The sequence below is a fragment of the Macadamia integrifolia genome, unplaced genomic scaffold (assembly GCF_013358625.1).
Source record: "Macadamia integrifolia cultivar HAES 741 unplaced genomic scaffold, SCU_Mint_v3 scaffold359, whole genome shotgun sequence".
Taxonomy (NCBI): Eukaryota; Viridiplantae; Streptophyta; class Magnoliopsida; order Proteales; family Proteaceae; genus Macadamia; species Macadamia integrifolia.
This window is the reverse complement of record NW_024869631.1, coordinates 83,605-109,596: the sequence shown is the minus strand read 5'-3', so window position 1 is coordinate 109,596 and position 25,992 is coordinate 83,605. Positions and strand designations below refer to the sequence as shown.

At 43.8% G+C, this 25,992-nt stretch overlaps 1 protein-coding gene across 1 annotated transcript in view; it reads right to left on the bottom strand.

Annotated features, from left to right (window-relative positions):
- Positions 1-2,476: 2,476 nt before the first annotated feature.
- The window catches only part of LOC122068224 (serine/threonine-protein kinase PBL27-like), a 107,085-nt gene continuing 83,569 nt past the window's right edge, over positions 2,477-25,992 (bottom strand). The window contains exon 2 of the mRNA XM_042632092.1: positions 2,477-3,023. Within this exon, the coding sequence (XP_042488026.1) occupies positions 2,477-3,023 (547 nt within the window). The remainder of the gene's footprint in view (positions 3,024-25,992) is intronic.

Genomic DNA, 25,992 nt, shown 5'->3' with positions numbered 1-25,992 from the left:
GTCAGGTCCGTTTGGCTTTGGCCAACTCCCAATCGAGATGGGGACCTTCGATCAGGTCCGTTCAGCTTTGGTCAAACTCCCAACCGAGAGGGGGACCTTCAGTCAGGTCTGTTCGGCTTTGGCCGAACCCCCACCGAGAGGGGGATCTTTGGTCAGGTCCGTTAGGCTTTGGCCGAACTCCCGATCTGAGGTGAGGACCTTCAGTCAGGTCCGTTTGGCTTTGGCTAAACTCCCAATCCGAGGTGAGGACCTTCGGTCAAGTCCGTTCAGCTTTGGTCGAACTCCCGACCGAGGTGAGGACCTTCGGTCAGGTCTGTTCAGCTTTGGCCGAGCCCCAGATCGAGGTGAGGACCTTCGGTCAGCTCGGCTCGGCCTTTGCCTGAGCCCCCAACCGAGGTGAGACCTTCGATCAGCTCGGCTCGGCCTTAGCCTGAGCCCCGACCGAGGTGAGGGCCTTCGATCAGATCGGCTCGGCCTTAGCCTGAGCACCGTCCGAGGTAAGGACCTTCGGTCAGGTCCGTTTGGCCTTGGCCTGAACTCCCAATCGAAGTAAGGACCTACGGTCAGTTCGGCTTGGCCTTGCCTGAGCACCGTCCGAGGTAAGGACCTTTGGTCAGTTCGGCTCGGCCTTGGCCCGAACCCCCGACCGAGGTTTGGACCTTCGGTCAGGTCTATTAGGCCTTGGGCTAAACTCCCAACCGAGGTAAGGACCTTCGTCTGTATTCATTCGGCAGAGTTAAGGTCACCAAATAGGAGAGTTCCTCTCAATTGCCGTAATCCAGCTTTCATATTTTCCATGAATAAGATCCTCCAGAGTTTAGGATGAGGAATTACAACTTAAAAGTGCGTAAGAGCAAAAATTGCAAAATGCGAGTGTGCTTGCTACTCTTGTACGAGGCTTGGTTCTGCTCCATCGACTTAAAGGGTTTCTTCCATCTGGATGTACTTATCGCACCGAGTTCTCAACTCGGCCAGGTTTCTCGGTGTATGCTTTGCCAAAGACCTTTTCAGCTCCTTATCCTTGACGCCTCCCAGTAGGGCTGTGAACTCCTCTTTCGGGTCCGAACCTCTGATCGTGACCTTCTCTTGTTGAAAGCGCTTCATGTAGTTTCGCAGTGATTCTCCTTCATGTTGCTTGACGTTGGTCAAGTTCAACGTGGTCTTCTGAAGGGGTTGGCTACTGGAGAATCCCTTCAGAAAGAAGTAGCCTAGATTGCTGAAGCTGTGGATCGACTTCGTCGGCAGACGGTTGTACCATAGCCTTGCCGCTCCTCTGAATGTTAATGGTAAGGAGCGACACATAATATTTTCTGAGACTCGATGGAACTGCATGGCGACCTTGAAGCCTTCCAGATGATCGACGGGGTCTCCAGACCCGTCATAAGTGTCATACTTGGGCAGGAAAAAGCCGATCGGGAGCGAATCCCTCATGACCTCATCAGCTAGGGCCATGTCATTAGTGAGGTCTGGCTCGCGAGCTCCCATTTGATTTTCTGCCACCTTCTTGATCTCATCTTTCAGGTCCAGGACCATCTGCTTTAAACCCGAGTCCTCATGCCTCTGTTCGTCTCCCTGGCGTGGTTCCCCATGTGGGTCTCTGGCGGCACGCTGTGTCCTTCCCCTGGGTGCGGGAGTCTCTCTCATTGCTCGGTTTCAAAGGTTGTGACCGGAGCTTATCGATCCTGTACTACTCCGGTCCTTGTCTCGGGCCCTCTTAGGCTGGATGTGGGGGCCAGGCGGTGCTCCGCCGGTCTTCTAAGAGACAGCTTTGGAGACCTCCTTCATTGCCTCAGCCATTCGGTCATATTTGTCCTGGAGGGCTTCGAATTGCTCGCTTGTCACATATTTCTACACTTCAGGAGGGGGTGGAGGATCACTATCTTCGTGTACTGAATATCCGACCGAATGCTGGTACCTTACGGATCCTTCCCGATCATCATTTCCCCTTTCTCGTCCTATCTCCGTCGAGGGAGGGAGCCCCCCTGAAGGTTCCTCCTCCCCCATATTCATGTTCGACGCTGCTCTTGTCTTCTTACGATTGTAGGTTCTCCCCACCATTACTGTCGTTCCCACAGACGGCGCCAAAAATCCGTATGAGTTGACCTGCACAAGCACAGACGGCAGAGACCCGGAGCTTTGTCCGGGGTTAGTCCTCCGACGCTCAAGTTAGGGATTAGCCGCACAGTTTTTGTATGGGAGTAATGGTGGGGGTATTGATGCTTACCTCCTTCCATCTTCTTGGGCCCTCTTATATAGCTCTTAGGGTTTAGGGTTTTCCCTTTCCTTCCCAGTGTCCTTCTCGGGTCCACCTTCCTCCCTCTTAGAGTTCCACTCGAATACGTCCATCCTTTTGGTGGGGAATATTCTCTTTATGCAGGTGACGTGGTAGAGTCTTTGTAATCCCTATCTGGTGGGAGACACGTGTCCCGGTGGGCGACACGTGTCCTTACCCTACTGAGCGATCGATTTTGCCGTATCAGGTCTCAAAGATGCTCTCTTGCATCTTGATGCTCAAACCCATACCCACAGCCTTGATCCGTGGGGGATTGTAGAAATGGGCACCCTCAGCCGAGATACCCAGAATTGCCGCCAATAAATCCACCATCAAAATAATGTCTACCCCCTTCACCAGACTAGTAAGGGAGTACTCCCCATCCCTAAAAGAGACCTCCAAATTACAATAGAAGTACCAAACAAAGTCCTCGTGGCATGGGCTGTCAGGGTGGAGTATGGATTGCCAACCCAATGTTGTGAATCTCTCCAACATGTGATAGGCACTAAAGTCGTCGGTCACGATGGTCTTCTCCATCATGATCGACCTTGTAGAGAAGATGGACCAGGCAACGGCTGCCTCAGTATTGTGGAACAAACTTCCATCAAAATCTATCGGATCGACAGGAGGGTTCCTTACAGGCCGAGCCCATGATGAAGAAGAACCGAGGGTAGCATTCCTTGCCCGGGAGGTAGTGGTCTTCCTCCTCTTGGAGGAGGAGGTAGTCTCCTTGCCCTTTCTGGAAGACATCCTGAAAATACAAGAGAGATGTGTAAGTAAAAGAACAAGGGATATGAAAAGAATGTGATAGAAATATTCTAAAAAGGGGGGGGGTGAGATGATCCCCATAAGAAATGATATGGATTATAAAAATCCCATAGTGCAATGAGCAATGCCAAAATGCAATGATGCTAAGTGATGAAATTGAGAGAAGTAAAGAAATGTATATAAGGATAAGTGAGTCAAGGGTGCCTATTGAATACATGGAAATGAAGTATATCGATTCAAGAACCTACTAAATGCCCAAATGCAATTGAATGGATGGCATTAAGCAAAAATCATAGCAAGAAGTCTAAATAAATGAGAGAAGATGAATGGGAGCCCCAAAACAGTAAATTGAGGAAAACTTTATATTTTTGCAAGAAATTTTTTTTGAGACAAATGTATTACTAATTGGTGGAGGTGGACATAGCCGAATCCATTATTCATAAGAAAAGGAAGGAAAATGAGGAAAACCCCTAAAATTTCTCAAGAATTGATCATAGAAGGGGGGGTTATTTATTTCAAAAGAAGGAAAATCTATGCACACACAAATGAAAATGACTACTCTACTAATGGGTGTGTGAATTGAGAGTGAGGAATAACATTTGAATCATCAATTTGAAATAAAGAATGGAAAATGAGAATAAAACCCTAAAACAGAGAAATTAGGGCAAAAGTTTGAGATCTTCTCTCTATAATCGGTCAAGTGGGACCAATAAGCAATGGGAATCATAAATGAACTACCACATTGTCAAGAAACAAACTTTCTATGGAAGAAAATGGGACAAAAGAGGAGATTCTAAGATTCTACCATGAAAGAACACCGAAAACATCATCCTCAAAGAAAAAAAGGAAGAAGGAGAACTTACTTGTGGATTTGAGGAGATGAAGCGGAGTTGAAATGGTGAGTTGTTGAGTAGAATGGCGGGTTGGAGTGTTGGAATAGACCCTCAAATCACCCTAGTTGAATTTGGAAAGAAGAAGAAGAGAAAGTGGGAAAATGGGGTTTCAAAACCCCTTTTTAAGCAATCTCGAACGAGACCGGTGGGCTGCCGACCGACGAGCCCATGCCCAACCTTGCTCGTCGGTCTTGCTCATCAGTCTATGTACTAAGGCCCATAATGGCTTGTGTTTGGAAATTTTAGTGTTTCATGCTTAGTGGGCCCTAATTAGGTGCCATTAGGGGTGTTTCGCCGCATAGTTAGTCAATGTTGGGAAACCCAGCTATGGATTGATAATTAATGTGGACGTGTTTAGTCATGAGGTGTGGTGCATCAATGTAACATATGATATAAAATGCATTCGATTGTGAATATATATACAAATGTCGTGGCACTCAATCAATGCTTACATTTTGGAATAATCCAGGTACAGAACACTATGGTACGCACCAGATCTGGTGGCCATGCCCATGGTACCTCTCATGGTCGACCACCCATTTCCTATGGTCCTCGACCCTTGGGGAAATCCCCATAACCACCACCATAAGTGGATCATAATCTGGAGGAAGTTTAGGGTAACCCGCCCGTGATCAAAATCCTGGGTCCCCCACATGTCATCACTCCTATTGATGTGGTGACCCTTATACAGCAATTGCAAGGGGCCTTTCAGTAGCAGTTGCTTCAGCAGCAGCAAACTTTTATGGCTACTATGCAACAATACTTAAACCCTACTCTATAGGGTCAGCCTCCTAGAGGAGTTACTCCACAGGACCCTCCAGTGGGGACAGGTGCTGAAGTACAACTTGAAGGAACACCGCCTAAGGTTACACCTCAAGGTCAACCAGGAGGCAACCCTCTGGTTCCACCATATGGCACTCTACCATTTATGATGGCTCCACCCTATCCGTATTATCCACCTTATCATCCACCGTCTACCACCACGGCAAAGGTGGTGGAATATTTTAAGACGTATATGCCACTCATCTTCACCAATGTGGGTAATAACCCATTGGAGCTAGATCGGTGGATCCAAGAGTTGGAGAAAGTATTCGATATTGTAGAGTGCACAGAGGCACAAAAGCTTATCTATGCAAGGTTGTAACTTAGAAATGAACTGATTCTTGGTGGAAAGCTTCGAAGCTTATATTGATGGCAACTCACCCAAAGCCTACTTGGGAACAATTCAAGGAATTGTTCTTATCAAATTACTATCCAAAGAGCTTTAGAGACCGCAAAGAGGCGGAGTTTATGGCACTAACTCAAGGAAGCAAAACTGTCTTGGAATATTAGCAACAATTTGAAAGCTTATTTTATTTTTCTCCTCGCCATATGAAGTCGGATGAGGAAAAAACCCAAAAATTTCTAAAGGGGCTAAAGACATCTATTGGTATAGTGCTGGAGGTGTTGGACTTAACTGATTATGCACAAATTATACAAAAGGCCAAGACAATGGAAGATAAGCAAAGGGGAGAGCCACCCCTTACATCGGGACTATGGAAGAGGGAAAACCCATATGCTGATTCAGGTAGCCCAAGCAAGAGCTTTCGTGGGTCATACTCTTATGGTCCCTCTTATCGATAGCCTTTTAGGCCATCAGGTTATCCTTCCCAACCCACTGGTGGATCAGGCACTACATCTTTCCGCCCTAACACTAGTGTGGTGCCTATAGCTTTGAGACCCCCTCATCCTCCGGTTGCACCAGGAACAGTACAGAGAGCTCTTACTCCAGTTCAGGCACCACTGAACTGATGCTATAATTGTCATTCCTATGGGTACTTTGCCAAGGATTGCCGGTACTCAATAGCGGCACCACCTATTCGGCCCCCTATGCAGAGACCTTGACTTAGGAAAATCGACATCAGGGAAGGATGTATGCCCTAATAGCTGAAGCTAGTACAAAAGTAGTAGCAAGTATACTTTAAATAAAAGACCTTGTGATTAAAATTTGAGTAACCTGTTATACTTATATGTAATGCAATGCTAGGTGTCCTATCTGTATCAGGTACACCTTCATATGTCTTATTCCATTTCGGAGCTTTGCATTCATTTGTGACTAAGAGATTTGCTAAGAAGCTTGATGTGCCATCTAAGACCTTAGAATGCAAGTTAGTAGTTAGCACACCAATAGGCACAGTAGAACACTTGAAAGAAGTCTGTGGGCCATGTTCAGTTGAGATCAATGGGAAGAAGCTGGATGCTCAGCTTATCAAATTCAACATGTAGAATTTTGATGTCATTCTAGGTATGGATTGGTTGTTGGCTCATCGAGCAAATGTGATGTGTGCCAAGATACAAGTTAAGATGAAGGATGATGAAGGAGTAGAGCTTGTGTATCAAGTTGAAGGGTCAAGGCGACCTAGAAGGACCATCATCTCTACATTCCAGGCGGTGAAGTTATTAGAAGATGGATGTCAGGGCTACCTTGCATTGATACTAGATGTGGATGCAAAGGAATTCCCTGATGTCTTCCCAGATGATTTAACCCAGCTACTGCCTGATAGAGAGTTGGAGTTTGCTATTGATTTAATTCTTGGAGCTGCCCTAGTGTCTAAAGCTTTGTATAGAATGGCACCAGCCGAATTAAAAGAGCTACAGACACAGTTGCAAGATTTGTTGAAAAAGGGGTTTATATGCCCAAGTGTCTCGCCTTAGGGTGCACTAGTCTTATTTGTCAAGAAGAAGGATGGTAGTTTAACTATAAGTATTGATTATCGGGAACTGAATAAGTTAACCATTAAGAACTGGTAGCCCTTGCTACACATCAATGACCTATTTGACCAACTATAAGGTGCTAAGGTGTCTTCAAAGATTGATCTTAGATCAGATTACTACCAGCCTAAGATTAAGAGCAGTGATATACCAAAGACAACTTTTAGAACCCAATATGGTCATTATGAAGTTTTAGTCATGTCTTTCGAGCTAACCAATGCACCAGCTGCTTTTATGGATTTAATGAATTGGGTATTTCACGAAGTCCTTGATAAGTGGGTCATCGTTTTCATCGATGACATCTTGATCTACTCGAAGTCAAAAGAGGAACATGCAAAATACCTGAGAATGATACTACAGAGATTAAGAGAGCAGCAATTATATGTCAAGTTTGGAAAATGTGAATTTTGGCTCAAGCAAGTTGGATTCCTAGGACATGTGGTGCCTAAGAATGGGATCGAGGTGGACCTAAACAAAGTAAGAGCTGTAGTAGAGTGGGAACCACCCAAGAATGTAACTGATATCAGAAGCTTCTTGGGTTTGGTAGGCTACTACAGACGCTTTATTGAAAATTTCTCTCAAATTTTGGCATCAATGACTAAGTTGACCAGGAAAGGTGGAAAGTTTGAACGGTCAGAAGAATGTGAAAACAACTTCCAAGTGTTGAAGAAGCGGTTAGTGTCAACTCTTGTATTAACCATTCCAAATAGTACAGGTGGGATGAGAGTCTATACTGATGCATCCAAGATAGGGTTGGGTTGTGTTCTCATACAACACAGTAAGGTGGTAGCATATGCATCTAGGAAACTCAAGGAGTATGAGAAGAACTACCCCACTCATGATTTAGAACTGGCAACAGTCATCTTTGCTTTGAAGATTTGATGTCATTACCTGTATGGGGAGAAGTGTGAAATATACGATGATCACAAGAGCCTTAAGTACTTCTTCACCCAACGAGATTTAAATATGAGGCAAAGGAGATGGCTTGAGCTGATGAAGGACTATGATTGTGATATTCAGTATCACCTGGGTAAGGCTAATGTGGTGGCTGACGCTCTAAGTTAAAAGGCTTAGATAGTTTCACTTTTGTACTTGACTGTTAGTCCACAATTGATATAAGAGGCGATATTGATGGACGAAATTCTTCCATATGAGGGAGAAACATTGGAGCTTGAGCATTAGCTAGATGATGTTAAGTAGTTGACTATATCATTGTCAGCCTTACAGATACACCCATCCATCAAACAAGAGGTGATAATGAAACAATCTTTGGATCCTGAGCTGTAAAGGATCAGACTGAAGATTCAATAATAGACAATAAATGACCCTGACTTCACAATAGCCAATGACGGGGCATTACCATTTTAGAATAGGTTGTGTGTGCCCAATGACATGGAGATACAGGATAAGATTGTGAAGGAAGCACACAGTTCTAAATACTCACTTCATCCTGGAAGTATAAAGATGTATAAAGATCTTAAATAAAGCTATTGGTGGCTAGCAATGAAGACCACTATTGCCTTGTATGTAGAAAAATGTCTCGTGTGTCAGAAGGTTAAGGGAGAAAGGCATCAACCATATGGTAGTATTCTACAACCACTCCTCGTACCAAAGTGGAAGTGGGACAGGATCACTATAGACTTTGTCACAGGGCTACCCCGTACACCCAAGGGAATGGATGCAATTTGGGTGGTAGTTGACAAGCTTACCAAGACTGCTCATTTTATCCCGATCAGGACCAATTACTCTATGAATAAGTTAGCCCAAACCACTCCTCGTACCAAAGTGGAAGTGGGACAGGATCACTATAGACTTTGTCACAGGGCTACCCCGTACACCCAAGGGAATGGATGCAATTTGGGTGGTAGTTGACAAGCTTACCAAGACTGCTCATTTTATCCCGATCAGGACCAATTACTCTATGAATAAGTTAGCCCAACTTTATATGGATAACACAGTCCATTTACATAGAGTACCAGTAAGCATTGTGTCAGATAGAAGCCTGAGATTCATATTTAAATTCTGGAAGAGTCTCCAGCAAGCCTTGGGCACACAAGTGAATTTGAGTACTACTTTTCATGCACAGATCGATGGGCAATCAGAATGTACCATACAGATACTAGAAGACATACTTAGGGCTTGTGCAATGGAAATGAATGGTAGTTGGGATGAATACATACCTCTTATGGAGTTTTCTTATAATAATAGCTATCAAGCCATAATCGGGATGGCTCCATTTGAGTCATTATATGAAAGGAAGTGCGGAACACCCCTATATTGGGATGAAGTAGGTGAGAATTTGGACCAGAAATGAAACAAATGACATGTGACAAGGTTGATGTCATTCGGGAGAGAATTAAAACTGCCCAATCATGCCAAAAGAGCTATGCAGACAACCGCAGGAAGGACATTGAATTCCAAGAGGGGGAGAAAGTGTTCCTCAAAATCTCTCCTACCAAAGGGTTGCATAGATTCCATAAGAAGCGCAAGCTAAGTCCGAGGTATATTGGCCCATTGAAATCTTGGCTCGAGTTGGCTCCATAGCTTATATGTTGGCTCTTCCGCCTTCCCTCAGTAATATTCACAATGTGTTCGACGTGTCTATGCTGAAGCGGTACATCTATGGTCCATCATACATGCTTCCCATAGAATCTAAATATTTAGAAGCTGATATGACCTATGAAGAGCAGCCTGTTGAAATCCTAAACTAAAAAATAAAGACTCTTCGCTATCGCTCCATCGCTTTTGTGAAAGTTCGATGGGCCAAGTATCCTCATCTGTTCGGACAACAAGGTAAAACAATTTTGAGGATGACATTTTCAAAAAGGGGGGGGGTAAATGTGATACCCTACTTTTTAAACTAGGTCTAATTTCCTAGTTGGTTCAATTTGGTCTTGCAGGACCTGAACCCGAGCGAGCCGAGGTGAGTACCTTATGGAATATGATGGCAAGGGTGACTCTGAACTCAGCTTGGCTAAATGAGTTGGAGTCAATGCCTAGTGAAGTTTGTGTACCCAAGCCATGTGCTTGTGCTTATCATAAGGATATGTACGCACAATAAATGTATGTAGCCATATTTTATACTAAGTACGCATGTTGATCGATTAACAAAAGTGAAATACGTGTCGGGGTCGAGCCCCATTAAAAGTCCCAATGTTTCAGCTAAGTTTTGGTCGACTGGTGGGTGGTCATAGATAGGTCAGATCCACCAATGTGACCTACCACTCTGGTCATTAGATATTTTGACCCCACTATAAATAGCATTTATTACCTTTCTTTCTTCACATTTATTGTTTTACACGGTGGGTGAGAAAAGTGAAGAAGAAAGAGAAGAGAAAGAAAGAGAAGAGAAGGAGAGAGAAGGGAAGAAGAAGGAAGAAATGGGGGAGAAAATGCTTGTTGTGCGTCGCTGAGGTTGAATATTTCGATTTCGAATTAATGATCCTCATCTCAAGATCTACAATTTGAGGTGAGTAAAGACCATATTCCTTAAACCCTTATGAAACCCGAAGTAAAACCCTTCGATTTGGGGTAGCAATCCTTTGGATCTTGTTATTATCTCTTGATCATGTGAATCTAAGGTTTAATAAAGGTCATATATGTTGTTTATGAAGGATTTTGAGGAAGACTTATAAGATTTGTAAAGAATTTGTTGATCTCATGAGCTAAAGATAAGATTTGGGGTGTTAAAGTGTTCTTGAGCAAAGAGGTAAGATCCACGCTCAAGACTTTGGATCAACCTTAGATCTAGGTTGGAATCATGATTTGGAGCCTAAAATTTTTGGAAAATGCGGTCGAATCAACCCGTGGGGGTTTTCCCAAGGTGGGATGAAGAATGGGAGAGAATAGTTAAATCTCAGTTCTGATAGGTGGGTACCTGGGAATGATTGACCCACCAATCCAACGCCCACCTATCCTGGGTAGGCTGCTACTAGACCGACAAGCAAGACTTGTGGGTGACTTGGCCTATTGCTCCTGGCCCACCAGTCCAAGCAGAGTCCCTGGGTCGAGAGGCGAGCAAGGACTGGTGGGTGCCTTGCCCGCCGGTTGACTCACCAATCCGACTTCTTAGGTCTCAATTGGACCCAAATTTGTCAAGTAACCTACTCTAGTGATTCCAAACACATTAGGATCATCATACCTCATTGGTTATGAGCATAAAGTGGAGGTATACTAAACCCAACTCTTTTTATGATAGGTTGTACTAGAAACTCACGTCATCGCAAGCTGGCTCTTCCTCGTACCAAGGGTGATCTTTTTACACAACTAAATAAGTGGGAAGAAGACATTACATCATTTCATTCTGGTTGTAGACTAGCCATGTCATCATATCTTTATTTTGTAGATTAGTCATCCACGAGTGCCATTGCATGCATTAACGTGTACGTTATGAAATTCATTCATGCTGATATCTTTAATTGCTAATTACCTATTCTTTCCTGTGATATGAGATGGATGACTTTAAACCATGGAATATGATGCTTTGCTAGTCTAGATGCCGTAGTTGGCTTGGACATGAATGCATTAGTGGCCTGTGGAATGGGACGCGGTGGCACTATGCAGTCGTACTATCTCACATAGGAGCATACGATTAGGAATGACATATCCCTATGCTACAACCCTTCCTAGCAGGGGTTTAGGTGTTGGGTATATCACTGGGGAGAAGCCCAAGGTTTTGTACCAACAATGGCGGATAGAAGTATGCCCAGCTGATTATTAGGACTATCTGCAACTTCAGTGATATAACATGAGGGCCAATCGTATTGCTTTCAAATTAATGCAGGGCAAGACCCATTTTACTTTAATACAGGGCAAGGCCCATTTTACTTTAATGTAGGATAAGGCCCATTTTACTTTTCGGTACCCACGGCTGGCCTTCTCTGGTAACCCTATGGGCGTATCGCAAACTAGGGTTCATGGCTCGTACCAAGAGCATACGTGCACTGTGGTTATGAGTAACACATAACCTATGACTTAGAATTATTATCTAAGTGGACTAAGATAATAAAATGAACTGCATACATATAGGTTCATTTGTATTGCGAATGCTTGTCGATCTTTCTTTTCACTTACTGGGTTAGTGAGTTCATCCCACGTGCATACCATTTTTAGATGATCTTGTAGGTTATCTGACTGAGGAGCCAGAGCTGGGACCCACTATGGAGTTTTTAGTCTAGGACTAGTGGTTCCCTGAAGATCTTGGGCAAGGGGCTGAGTGCCCGTGCGAGAGTTGTGTTGTGGGACAGAAACACTAATACCTACACATGATTCTTTTTGATTATTTTAGAAATATTACCGATTTTGTACTTTGGATATTTAAATTGTATTTCTTGTGTCACACCCCACTCCCGACTGACCCAAATTACTATTAAGAATACCGACGATGTGAGAAAGACACGTACCTGTCTTACAAACCTACCAGGATCCTGATAGTAGCACCTTAACATTTTCATAATCTCACAACACAAACCAATATAAGCAGCGGACTCAGAGTATAATAGCGGAATTATAAATAAAATGGGGAAACATCTAATGGTAATATAATAGCAATAATCGAGTTATTCTGTTACATTCATCCATGACATATAATATAATCTCAAGAAAATATACAATCCAAAACTATATCCAAAAGTATCAAGATATGATGTACAATCTCACGGTGCGGCGTAAGCACAGTGATTGTAAGCATAGTCATAATCATGCTTCCCCACTTCTGGCATCCACTAGTCGCTCACACCATACTCTGACCCAGAATATTCTAGGTCACCCTCCATTGGCACCACATTACCTGCATCATCATCTAAAAAGGGGTGTATACATGGGGTGAGCTTTCCAAAGTCAATAGCGGTAGTAATTTATGATGCATGATTGCAGAAGTTAAACACATAGTTCATGATACTCGTGATGTAGTTCATTTGTTTATTATCCATGTAATAATACAAACTAAGTCTGGTAAATGCTACCACGATGCATTAGGCAGTATCCTTCGTTTTGAAAATGATATCGACTGCGCAGCGATACAAACCTTAGCCATGATTAGAAGCCTATCGGTCCCTATATGCCTCCATGGGTCACCCAGAAAACCCCTGATAATACCCTCCTGGCAGTCACAACATCAGTAACACATCAGCTACACTGGACAGGTTCCTGCCTTCGGCAACAATCACATCGTACCATGGAAGTGGTACTTTGGAAAGGCTCATCAAACATACCACAATGGGTTATCCAACACCTGAACCCCTATTGGCAAGGGTGTGTAGTATAGGGAGTGATACCTAACCACATATATACTACATGCCTTCATAATGATACAGTTAGTATGGATTACAAGATACCGGAGAGACCTCGGCCATAAAGTGTAATCCATCTCTAAATACAGTCCCGGGTACATGATACCAGAGAGACCTTGGCCACAAAGTGAAACCCCAGACCGTTTATCTAATCTAGCATACATATCACAGTTGAGTTTGGACTACGCAACACTGGTAAGACCTTGGCCACGAAGCATATCTATTTCCAAATGCAATCTCGGGGTACATGATACCAGCGAGACCTTGGCCATAAAGTGTAACCCGTGACTACAACTAACTCTAATGCATATACCTACAGAAATCACGGCATCGGTATCACCTCGGCCACGCCGGATTCCATCTCTCACACACACACATCCAAGCACACGGTGATCACAGTACCAGTACCACCACGGCCACACCGGATCCTGTCATACATTTCCATACAATTCATATCATAATTGTAAAATGACAACGTAGCATATCATAATCGTATTTGAATAATTACAATTAAACATATAATTCAAAACATGTGAGCAATTTAATGATAATAAAAATTTTAGAAACAAACACAGTTCATCCCTTACCTTGTTGATCTTTGTTTGGTTTAGGGTTCAAGTAAGGCCACCGATCAATCAAATCACTTTCGAATTCAGGCCACGTGCACGTCACTATCCTAGACACAAAGGGAATCGTACATCAGTACTCATCAAGAATATCGGGAGGGACCTACACAAGTCACCCCCAAAATGTACAAACACTGTCTCCCAATAACAGTAATGTCACTAGAAACAACCACTGGAAACAGGGCATTTCCATAAAAAATATCAGACCTATTTCCAGTGGAGGTGATAGAGATCACATAAGGCTCCATGTTCATCGAAAATATGCCACTGAAAATAGACCCAGTGGATCCAGTGCGCTGTTTTCGGTGGAGGTATAGGTCTGTCCAACCAATTTGGGGCTTTCTGGCTCTGGCCAGATTGTCGGGATTTGTTTCATGGAGTTTGTAGGGGATGTTCCTAGCATCATTCTAAGCTAAGAAAATTCTAATTCCATGAAGCCATTTGGGAGATACGTTGATCGAACGATCGAACGATCGAACGATCGAAACCCTAGTTGGTCTTTTGGCATTACATGTTACCAACGCTCACCGGGCTTGGTTCGAGCTCGGTAACAACATCGGGAGGGTAGAACACGCATCCCGTAACCTTAACATGGTGTGTACACCAAGATTCTATCCATATCTAGCTTTGTATAGGTCAAAACGAAGAGAGAGAGTGGCATGGGAGGTTGTACCTACCTCCGACAGTGATTCCGACAATAAGGCGGCAGCCGGCACCAAGGTAGGCCTCCAATCTTCTCCTTCTTCCTCTTCTTCTTCCTTCCTCTCCTCTTTCTCTCTTATATTATGTTAGCCACAAGGGAAATGAGGATTCACCAGCTTATAACTTAAGTTGGCCTTAGGGTCAATTTGGTTTGGGCCTCTTTTGAACCAATCGGGTTAAAATGAGTATCGGGGCAAGATGACCTGCACATTTAGGGCCATAAGGTGTTCACATCAAGAGGAAGATGTGGAGAATGATTTGGGATTATCCAGAACCATTTACGATGCTAGTGGTGGGACCCACGGGCATCGGAACCTCGATAGCAGCTTATGGACCCATCGAAAATAGGCACCGGATTCATGTCCAGGCTGCTTCCGGTGGTCAAGACAGTTTGCTGTCTCATAGTTGGTTTCGCATGGGTGGCTACCCATGGACATACCCAAGGTTTTTCAGTAATTATGATGAGTGCCAAAAATCAAGTGTGGGGAGTCGGGTCACTTACCAACTGGGATTAGATGGTACAAATCCCTTCCAGTTAGATAGGCATGTAATGCGCAAACATGTGGGGTCCTCTCTACCCCTTCGGTAATGCATAGCCGTGAGCCAAAACCCTATCGTACTTTTGATCTCCAATCCGAGGCCTATCACAACAGTTCAAATTAGACAGGATTGGGGCACGGGTGTAACATCCCCCCACCTTACAAAAATTTTGTCCTCGAAATTGAATATACCTGGCAAAACAAACAATCTAGGATACTGCTTCATCATTTCATCTTCTCGCTCCTAGGATGCTTCCTGTTCAAGGTGGTTCATCCATTTCACCTTGACGAAGGAAATGGTACGATTGCAAAGAACATGATCAATAATCTTCTCCAGATACTCTACATAGGCAAAGTCCTCATCCAACTCACGGGGTATGTAAGTCAAAACGTGAGTCAGGTCAGAAATGTACTTCCTCAACATCGATACATGGAAGACATCATGTGTACCTTCCAACTCTGGTAGCAAAGCTATCCGGTAAGCTACCAGTCCAATCCTCTCCAGTATGTCATATGATCCCATAAACCTTGGACTAAGCTTTCCCTTTTTGTCGAACTGCATCACCCCTTTAACTGGGGAGGTCTGTAAGAAGACCTTGTCTCCAACACCGAACTCCAGATGCTTCCTCCTAACATTCGTGTAGCTTTTCTGTCTGGACTGAGCTACCTTGATCTTTTCTCTGATCACATTCACCTTCTCACTAGTAGCCTGTATCAAGTCTAGACCCTAAATATGCTACTCACCAACCTCATCCCAATAGAGTCGAGTTCAGCACTTCTTGCTATGCTGTGCCTTGAATGGGGACATTCCAATGGTGGCATGATAACTATTGTTGTAGGAGAACTCAATAAGTGAAATGTGCTCATCCCAACTATAACTCATATCCAAGGCACATACTCAGAGTAGGTCCTCCAATGTCTAAATAGTTCTCTCCGATTGACCATCGGTTTGAGGGTGAAAGGCAGTGTTGAAAGCCAACTGTGTGCCCATAGCCTTCTACACACATGTCCAAAACTTGGAAGTGAACCTGGGATCTCAATCAAAGATGATACTAACTGGTACACCATGCAACCTGAATATGTTATCGACATACAACTTGGCCAACTTATCCATAGAAAGTGTGATCTTGATTAGGATAAAGTGAGCTACATTAGTCAAGCGATCCACAACTACCCAAATGGCATGCATACCCTTCTGTGTATAGGGTAGGCCTGTGACAAAGTCCATAGTAATATTCTCCCATTTCCACTCCAGAATAGGTAGGGACTGTAATAACCCATGAGGCCTCTGCCTCTCAGCCTTGACTTGCTGGAATGTGAGGCATCTGGACACATGTGTGGCCACATCATTCTTCATTCCTTTCCACCAGTAGGATCCTTTAAGGTCCTTGTACATTTTAGTGCTGCCAGAGTGAATAGAGTATGGAGAGCTATGTGTCTCTCTCAAAACTGTGTCTCTTAAATCACCATCACTAGGAACATACAACCTCCCTTTGAACTTGAGAATCCCGCTTTCAGTCATAGAGAAATCTGGGTCCTTTTGGGTTCCTTCCTGATATTTTGCTATCAGCTTCTGCAACTCTGCATCAGTAACGTGAGCTGCAGTGATCCTATCCACTAGACTAGGTTGTACCACCAATGTCGATAGTGACAAGGTGACACCCTCTACTAATAGTCCCAAGTCTAGTTTCCTGGCCTCCTTTAGGAGATACTCATTAGTGGTCAGTGATACAAGAGTCAATGACTGGGATTTTCAACTAAGTGCATCAGCTACCACATTGGCCTTTCCTGGGTGATAGTGGATAGTACAATGATAATCCTTCATCAGCTCTAACCAATGCCTCTATCTCATGTTGAGTTCTTTTTGGGTGAAGTACTTGAGGCTTTTATGGTCACTGAAGATCTCACTCTTCTCACCATACAGGTAGTGTCTCTAGATTTTCAATGTAAAAATCATGGCTGCCAATTCCAAATCATGGGTAGGGTAATTCTTCTCATAATCCATCAACTAACGGGAAGCATAAGCAATGAATTTTCCATGCTGCATCAATACACAACCCAATCCCAGCTTGGAGGCACCACTATAAACAACCATACCACCTGTACCGGTCGAGATAGTCAAAACTAGAGCTGATACCAACTTTTGCCTTAGCTCCTTAAAGTTCTTCTCACAAGCATCAGACCACTCAAATTTTGCACCCTTTCATGTGAGTCGAGTCATCGGAGTAGCAATGCGAGAAAAATCCTCAATAAACCTCCTATAGTATTGGCCAATCCCAAAAAACTACGTATGTCAGCTACACTCTTGGGAGTCTCTTATTCTATAACTGCCTTCACCTTGCCTGGGTCAACCTCTATACCCTTGACTGAAACAATGTGGCCTAGGAATGCCACTTGTGACAGTCAAAACTCGCACTTGCTGAATTTAGCATAGAGTTGCTTCTCTCTCAGCCGTTGCAGTACTAACCTTAGGTGAACAACATGTTCCTCTACACTCTTGGAGTAGACTAAAATGTCATCAATGAATATTATCACAAACTTATCTAAGGCATCCTGGAATACCTGGTTCATCAAATCCATAAATGCAGCCGGCGCATTGGTCAACCCAAATGACATTACCAAGAATTTATAATGTCCATACCTTGATTTGAAGGCTGTCTTACTGACATCACTATCCTTGATCCTGAGCTGGTGGCAGCCCGATCTAAGGTCGATCTTGGAGAACACCTTGGCACCTTGCTACTGATCAAATAAATCATATATCCTTGGCAAAGGATACTGATTCTTAATGGTTAGCTTATTAAGCTCCCGATAATCGATACACAATCTCAAAGTTCCGTATTTCTTCTTGACGAACAATACCGGTGCTCCCCATGGAGACACACTAGGTCTAATGAATCCCTTCTTCAGAAGGTCTTGAAGTTCCACCTGCAATTCCTTTAATTTCATGGGGGCCATGCGGTAAGGGGCCTTTAACACTGGTGCCGAACCAGGGAGTAGATCTATAGCAAACTCTGTCTCTCGGACCAGGGGCAGACCTGTCAAGTCATTCAAAAATACATCAGAAAATTTCCTCACCACATCTAGCTTGATTAATGGCCTAATCTCTATCTCAGTATCCATCACAGATGCTAAGTAGCCTTGACATCCCTTATCTAGTAGCTTCTTCATTTGGAGTGCGGATATGATAACTTTTTTGGGTTTCTTGGGCTTATCCCCTTAGAACACAAACTCATCATCATCACGAGGTCTGAAAATGATAGCCTTTTTCTGCACATAGCACACTAGCTCTGTATGTGGACAACCAGTCCATTCCTAAAATCAAGTCAAAGTTGGTCATATCCTACTCGATCAAGTGAGCATTCAACTCACGATCACCTATGGTCACTGGATAAGGTTCATAAGCACAGTTCAAACCCACTACACTTCCTTTAGGGGTGCTCACAGCCAAACATTGAGTCAGTCCCTTGGGTGGAATTATCATCTTCTTCGTAAATGCCGGTGACACAAACGAATGCGAGGCTCTTGAGTCAAATAATACATGTGCAGGCAATAATGATATTAATAATGTATCTGTCACTACACCAGGTGTAGCCTCAGCATCTTCTGCAGTCAGAGCAAACACTCTACCCTGTGGTCTCTGGCCCTGTAGGGGCTATGCTGATCTAGGGGCTGAGTATGTCTGCTGGGGCCTAGGTGGCATAGTGTAGGGTGCATCACCCGGCCTTTTGTGGGGGCATGTCCTCTCCATGTAGCCCGACTGATCACAATGAAAGCATCATGGGCTCGATCCCGAAGACTGAGATACAACACTCGATCGGGAGGGCTGGGAAGTCTGACTAGCATCAGACCTCCTAAATTACACTAGAGTTGGGTTGACATAAGGCACTTGGAAAGGTTTGCAACCTCCCATAGAATCAATAGATCCCATTGGCTTCTTTCCCGTTCCTTGCTGACCCATGTAGTTATCCCTATGCCGGTCTTTAATAGACTTGGCCACTTGGACCACCTCAGCATAGGTTTACAGTTTCAACCCCACAATGGTTGACCCAATACCTAGCCTCAACCCTTTCTCAAACTTCTTCGCCTTGGCTCTATCACCTCTAAGATGCTCAGGAGAAAAATGGAATAGCTCCTCGAAGCGCTATTGATACTTAAGCACTGATCGGGAACCTTGGACCAACTGAGAGAACTCACTCTCTCTCCTATCTTGAAAGCTTTCTGGAAAATAGTTCTCAAAGAAGGCCCCTTTGAAGTCGGCCCAAGTAGAGTTCGGGTTACTAGCCCTCAGAATAGGCTCGGTGGCACTCCACCAATCATTTGCTTCATTTTGTAACTGATAGCCTGCACATAAAATTTTTTGTTCATCGATGCAGCCCATCAGTCTAAAAACCTTCTCTATTCCACCAATCCATCTTGATGGATACAACGGGTCCTGCCCCACCTTGAAGAAACATGGGGGCCTAAGCCGTTAAAACTTGTCCATCATTTTTGTCAAGTCTGCCCAACCCTCTACATGGGCTTAAGCTTGTTCCAGCATCGGGTCTTGTGCATGCCCATGCACTTATCCCCCACCAGATGTTTGAAGGGTAGCAGATCTAGCTGGTATTGAAATGGGTATCGATGGAGTAGGAGATGCGGGCCATGCATTGTGGGCTTCTATTGCCGCTTGGATTCTAGTATCGATCCTAGCCATAAACTGGTTTTACCTTTCTTCCACTTCTCGCATCATGTTATTCATGATGGATGCCACATCCTGGGCTGTAAGTACAGGCAGAGCCAGAGGTGCATTGCGGGGTCTACCCCGATTCTGTGTAGGGGAAGCGAGAGGTGACGGGCGTGATTGGGATTGGGATCGGGTGTTCCGACGTGACATGATTCCTGTGAAGGAATCCGATTAGTGCACATGCATAAATAAGGTTGCATGTAATTGGAACACATGCATGCATAGTGGGTCCCACACGTATACGATAGTCAAGATTAGGGTTAGGGCGTGCATAAGTGGGGTCCACACATATTAGGATCCGATCACGCACATATCCCAAAGAGGCACACCATTAAAGGAACCAAGTAAAATTTAGATTTGAAAAATAATATAGTTTATTTTTTAAAATAGTCCATCGGAAACAGGGAGTCAAACCACTGGAAATATGGTTTAACCCACCGGAAATATCAGTGGTATTTTCGGTGGGCAAAACGGAGGCCAAAATCTCACTTTTCTCTTCACCGGAAATAGACACCACAAGCATGCCTAGTGTTTCCGGTGGGCTGTTTCTGGTGGCACCAAATCAACCATAAATAGGCTCGGGTCTTGGCTTATTCACACAAAACCCTATTTACTCTTGTGAGAAAGGTGTGGAAAGGGCCAAGGATTCTTTTGCTACCCATTCCCTACCTTCCTCGCGCTATTTCACGATCGATTAGCGCTGCATTCGCATCCAAGGTATGTTTTCTCTCTCTGTAACCTAGTTTTTTTGTGATTTTCTTCTCTGTGAGTTTTGCATTCAGCCATGTAACTAGGTTTTCCATTCCAATCCTTAGGAATCATCTTAAAATGATGTTTGGATGCCGTGTACATACTTGACGTGCTCTTATGCAAGAGGAGCAAGATGCCGCTGAGCAGTTCAACCCCATTCTGCTCCACTTTGTGGTTGAGCGAGACCGTTGGGAATTCTTTAAGCGTCATAATGTAGACATGAGAGTCTATGTGAGGACCAACGACTTTCATGCATTTCATCTTCATCAACAGTTTGAGGAGATCAGGTGGTACCGCATCTTGAAACCCAACAGATACTACTACCCCACCCTGGTCAGGCTATTCTACTCTAATATGGAATGTGTGAACCAGGGTACCGAAGAGATGGGGATCACCTTCTATGTGAAGGGGGTGGAGATCTCCTTTGACATGGGACAGTTGACCAATAATCTGATGGTTAGCAATGCCAGTGACCTAGTGTACCGCCCACCTCGGACTCCAGCATGTGAATTTTAGAGTCCCGATACCTTCCAGGAGATCAATGACATGCTAAATGAGGAAGCCAAGGGATGGAACCGTTCAGTCAACTATTTTGCTACTCTAAAGGTTATCTGCCATGCAATTCAGCTGAATGTCCTCCCCACCTATGGACATTATAATGAAGTATCCGCCCTATAAGCCTATGTGACATATTACATGTACATGGGGGTGCAGATACTTCTGCCTTACCTCCTAATGTGGACCATGGTAATTCGGTCTGAAGGGCAAGATCGCCGAGTAGGGAATATATGCTATGGGAGGATATTGATTGACATGTTCTGCCGCTTTGGGGTAGACTTGGAGGGTGAGGCATGCTTGGGTGAAGAAGTCAGAGACTTCAACCAAGATTCTCTGAGGAAGATGACTCTATGGGAGGTGACACCTATTCCAAGAGAGGGTCAGCAGCCTATGGAGGTAGAGGGTGGCAGTGCCGGTGATGTTGGTGGAGGTGTGGAAGGGGTAGGAGGAGAAGTTGCTGGGGTTGGTGGGGCTCCATCACCTAATCCCCAGGCTATGGGTTCGATTGCAGCTTCTACATCCCAGAGTACTAGGGGTGCAAGGCCTTGTGGTCTCAATGATGTTATGGCCAGTCTAGATACCACTATATCATTGATGAGGAGCATGGACAACCACCTCGAAATCATGGACATAACCTATTGTCTTGTGGACAATAGAGTGGCCTCCCTAGAGGCACAAATGCAGGCGATGGTCTTCCATTTGGGTATTCTGGTGACTCCTCCAGGAATGCATGGTCTGAACTAGGCTTAGGGCCAAGGACAGAACCAGTAGCAGTAGCAGCAAGAGTAGTGGCATGTTCGCCACTGTAGCTTTTAGGATTTCCCTTTTTATGTTTTATTTGAATTTGATGTTTTAGGTTTAGTTGAAATTTTACATTATGTCATTTGCTTCAGTTGTTTAAATTTCCTAGACTTAGGCTAGTTAGGATTTCCTCATTTCAGTACTTTAATTTTTTATAAAAAGTGTAAGCTATGTATTTAAGTTCTTTATTATAATAAAACGGCTTTAACACCTATGCTTGTCTCCTAATCATACAATTTCTATTATTGTTGTCATGAGATTTTTATTTAATCCTAATTTCTCCAAAATCATGGTTTGGCTGAGATTGTGAGTTAAGGCAGAGCATCGTCGCTCTGATACCATAGCTGTCACACCCACTCCCGGTAGACCCAACTTACCATTAGGAATACCGGCAGTGTGAGTAAGACACGTACTTGTCTTACAAACCTACCAGGATCTCTGATAGCAATACCTTAACATTTTCATAATCTCACAACACAAACCAACATAAGCAGCGGAATCAATGTTTAGTAGCGGAATTATAAAAAAATGGAGAAACATCTAATGGTAATATAATAGTAATAACCGAGTTATTCTGTTACATTCATCTATGACATAAAATATAATCTCAAGAAAATATACAATCCACAACTATATCCAAAAGTATCAAAATATGATGTACAATCTCACGGTACGGCGTAAGCACAGTGATCGTAGGCACAGTCCTAATCGTGCTCCCCCACTTTTGGCATCCACCAGTCGCTCATACCATACTCTGACCCAGAAGATACTGGGTCACCCGCCATTGGCACCATAGTACCTGCATCATCATCTAAAAAGAGGTGTATACACGGGGTGAGCTTTCCAACTCGCTCAGTGAGGGGTGAGATCAAGCACATCTAAGCAATTCAATAGCAGTAGTAATTTATGATGCATGATTACGGAAGTTAAACACATATTCCATGATGCTCGTGATGCAGTTCATTTTTTTATTATCCACCTAACAATACAAACTAAGTCTGGTAAATGCTACTACGGTGCATTAGGCTGTATCCCTTGTCTTAGAAACGATATTGTCTACGTAGTGATACAAACCCTAGCTATGATTAGAAGCCTGCCGGTCCCTGTATACATCCATGGGTCATCCAGCAAATCCCTGATAACCCCTACTGGCAGTCACGACATAGGTGACACATCAGCCACGCCAGATAGGTTCCCACCTTCGGCAACAATCACATCGTACCGTGGGAGTGGCACTTCAGAAAGGCTCATCAAACATACCAGAATGGGTTATCCAACACCTCAACCCCTGTTGGAAAGGGTGCGTAGCATAGGGAGTGATACCTAACCACATATATACTACATGGCTTCATAATGATACAGTTAGTATGGATTATACAATACCAGAGAGACCTTGGCCACAAAGTGTAATCCATCTCCGTATACAGTCCCGGGTACATGATACCAGAGAGACCTTGGCCACAAAGTGAAACCTGAGACCATTTACCTAATCTAGCATACATATCACAATTGAGTATGGACTACGCAACACCAGCAAGACCTCGGCCACGAAGCGTATCCATTTTCAAATGAAGTCCCGGGGTACACGATACCAGCGAGACCTTGGCCACAAGTGTCACCCGTGACTACTACTAACTCTAATGCACATAATCAATGTATAAATGCAACATGCATATAGCAATCACGGTACCGGTACCAGTACCACCTCGGCCACACCAGATCCCGTCATACATTTCCATACAATTCATATCAAAATCATAAAATGACAATGTAGCATATCATAATCGTATTTGAATAACTACAATTAAACATATAATTCTAAACATGTGAGCAATTTAATGATGATAAACATTTTAGAAATAAACACAGTCCATCCCTCACCTTGTTGATCTTTGTTTGGTTTAGGGTTCAAGTAAGGCCACCGATCAATCAAATCAATTCTGACTTTGGGGCATGTGCACGTCACTGTCCTAGACACAAAGGGAATCGTACATCAGTACAAGTTAGGAACATCGGGAGGGATCTACATAAGTCACCCCCAAAATGTACAGACACTGTCTCCCAATGACAATAATGTCACCGAAAACAACCACCAGAAATAGGGCATTTCCATCAAAAATATCAAATCTGTTTTCGGTGGAGGAGACAAAGAGCACATAAGGCTCCATTTCCACCGAAAACAGACCTAGTGGATCCGATGGGCTGTTTTTGGTGGACGTATAGGTCAATCCAACCAATTTGGGGTTTTCCGGGTCGGGCCCGATTGCCAGGATTTATTCTATGGGGTTTATAGGGCATGTTCCTAGCATCATTCTAAGCTAAGAAAATTCCAATTCCATTGAGCCGTTTGGGAGATATGTCGATCGAACGATCGAAACCCTAGTTGGTCTTTTGGCATTACATGTTGCAGGAGCTCACCGAGCTTGGTTTGAGCTCGGCAACAACACTGAAAGGGTAGAACACGCATCCCATAACCTTAACATGGTGTGTACACCAAGATTATATCCATACCTAGCTTTGTCTAGGTCAAAACAAAGAGAGAGAATGGCATGGGAGGTTGTACTTACCTCCTGCAGCAATTCTGACAACAAGGCAGCAGCCAGCACCAAGGTAGGCCTCTAATCTTCTCCTTCTTCCTCTTCTTCTCCCTTCCACTCCTCTTTCTCTCCTCTCCTATGTTGGGTACAAGGGAAATGAGGAAATGAATCCTCATTTCCCAACTTATAACTTAAATTGGCCTTAGGGTTTGTTTGGTTTGGGCCTCTTTTGAACCAATCAGGTTAAAATGAGTTTTAGGGCACGAGGACCCGCACATTTAGGTCCATAAGGTGTTCACATCAAGAGGAAGATGTGGAGAATGATTTGGGATTATCCGAAACCATTTACGATGCGAATAGCAGGACCCACGGGCATCGAAACCTTAACAGTATGCTGTGGACCCATCGAAAACAGGCACCAAATTCATGCCTTGGCTACTTCCGGTGGCTTGTTTCTAGTGGTCAAGACAGCTTGCTATCCCATGGTTGGTCTGGCACGGGTGGTTACCCATGGACATGCCTAAGGCTTTTCGACAATTATGATGCGTGCTAGAAATCAAGTGTGGGGAGTCATGTCACTTACCATCTGGGATTGGAAGGTAAAAATCCCCTCCAGTTAGATAGGCATGCAATACACGAATATGTGAGGTCATCTCTACCCCTTCAGCAATGTGCAACTGTGAGCCAAAACCGGATTGTACTTTCAATCTCCGATCTGAGGCCTATCACAACAGTTCAAATTAGATCGGATTGGGGCATGGGTGTAACATTTTGTGTATATATATCACGCCTATAGGCCCAAATGTAAATGTACTATGTAATACAATTTAGGTATCAAGAGTATTAGGGTATTTACATGTATATACGTATAAGACTTCCACTAAAATATAGGATTTGCTTAACTTAGTGTGTGTGTATGTTGTGCTATGGTTACTGTATTAGATGACCCTAGCAGGTTTTGGGTTAACATGTGTTAACTCGATCACCGGTCTGATTTTGTATGAAACAGGGTGTGACGTTGTAAGTACATGAAAAAGGATTGATGAAAATCCCCTAGTCGGAAAATGAGCAAGAGTCCTTCTTCATAAACCTTGAGTTATTTTAATCCAAAATTGATCTCAAAACTCAAACCATTGGATAGTGCTTGAAATACGATTCCAACGATATATGGGTGCACAAAAATCAAACTACCAAATCTCTCGAAATTGCTCTCGAAAGTAATAAAAAAAAAACTCTAATTAGGGCAAAACTTCCAAAATATGATCATTTTCCCCCCAGAGTTGGTGGGCTTGCCAAAAAGGGAATATTCGCAACTAGCGGGCCCTCCAAAAAACCTGGGTCCGCCAAAATGAAAAATTTTCCTTTGCCCCTTGTCAAAGCTTATAAATAGGGCTCATTTCAAAGACACACCAAGCAACTGTGAGCTCAAAGCCCGAGAAGAAATCCCCTCTTACCTTCCTTTGCCCTCTCACTCCTCCTCCAGCCAAAGATTGGCAAGATTCCCTCACCTTGATTCATATGCTAAAAACCTAAAATTCTGAAAATTTCAACAAATCCAAAAACTTCCTAAACACCTTAGGAAGCCTTAGAAACCTCCAGAAAGTCTTCCTGAAGCTCAAGAATTGTTAGATTTCCCAAGATTCCTCGCCTCAATTTTCATGCCAAAAAGGATGAAAAATCCAGAAAAAATCCCTAGCCTTAGGAAGCCTTTCTATACTGTTAGAAAGTCTCATAAAGCTCCAGATTCTCAGGATTCTCAGAACTTTGCCAAAGTTCCCA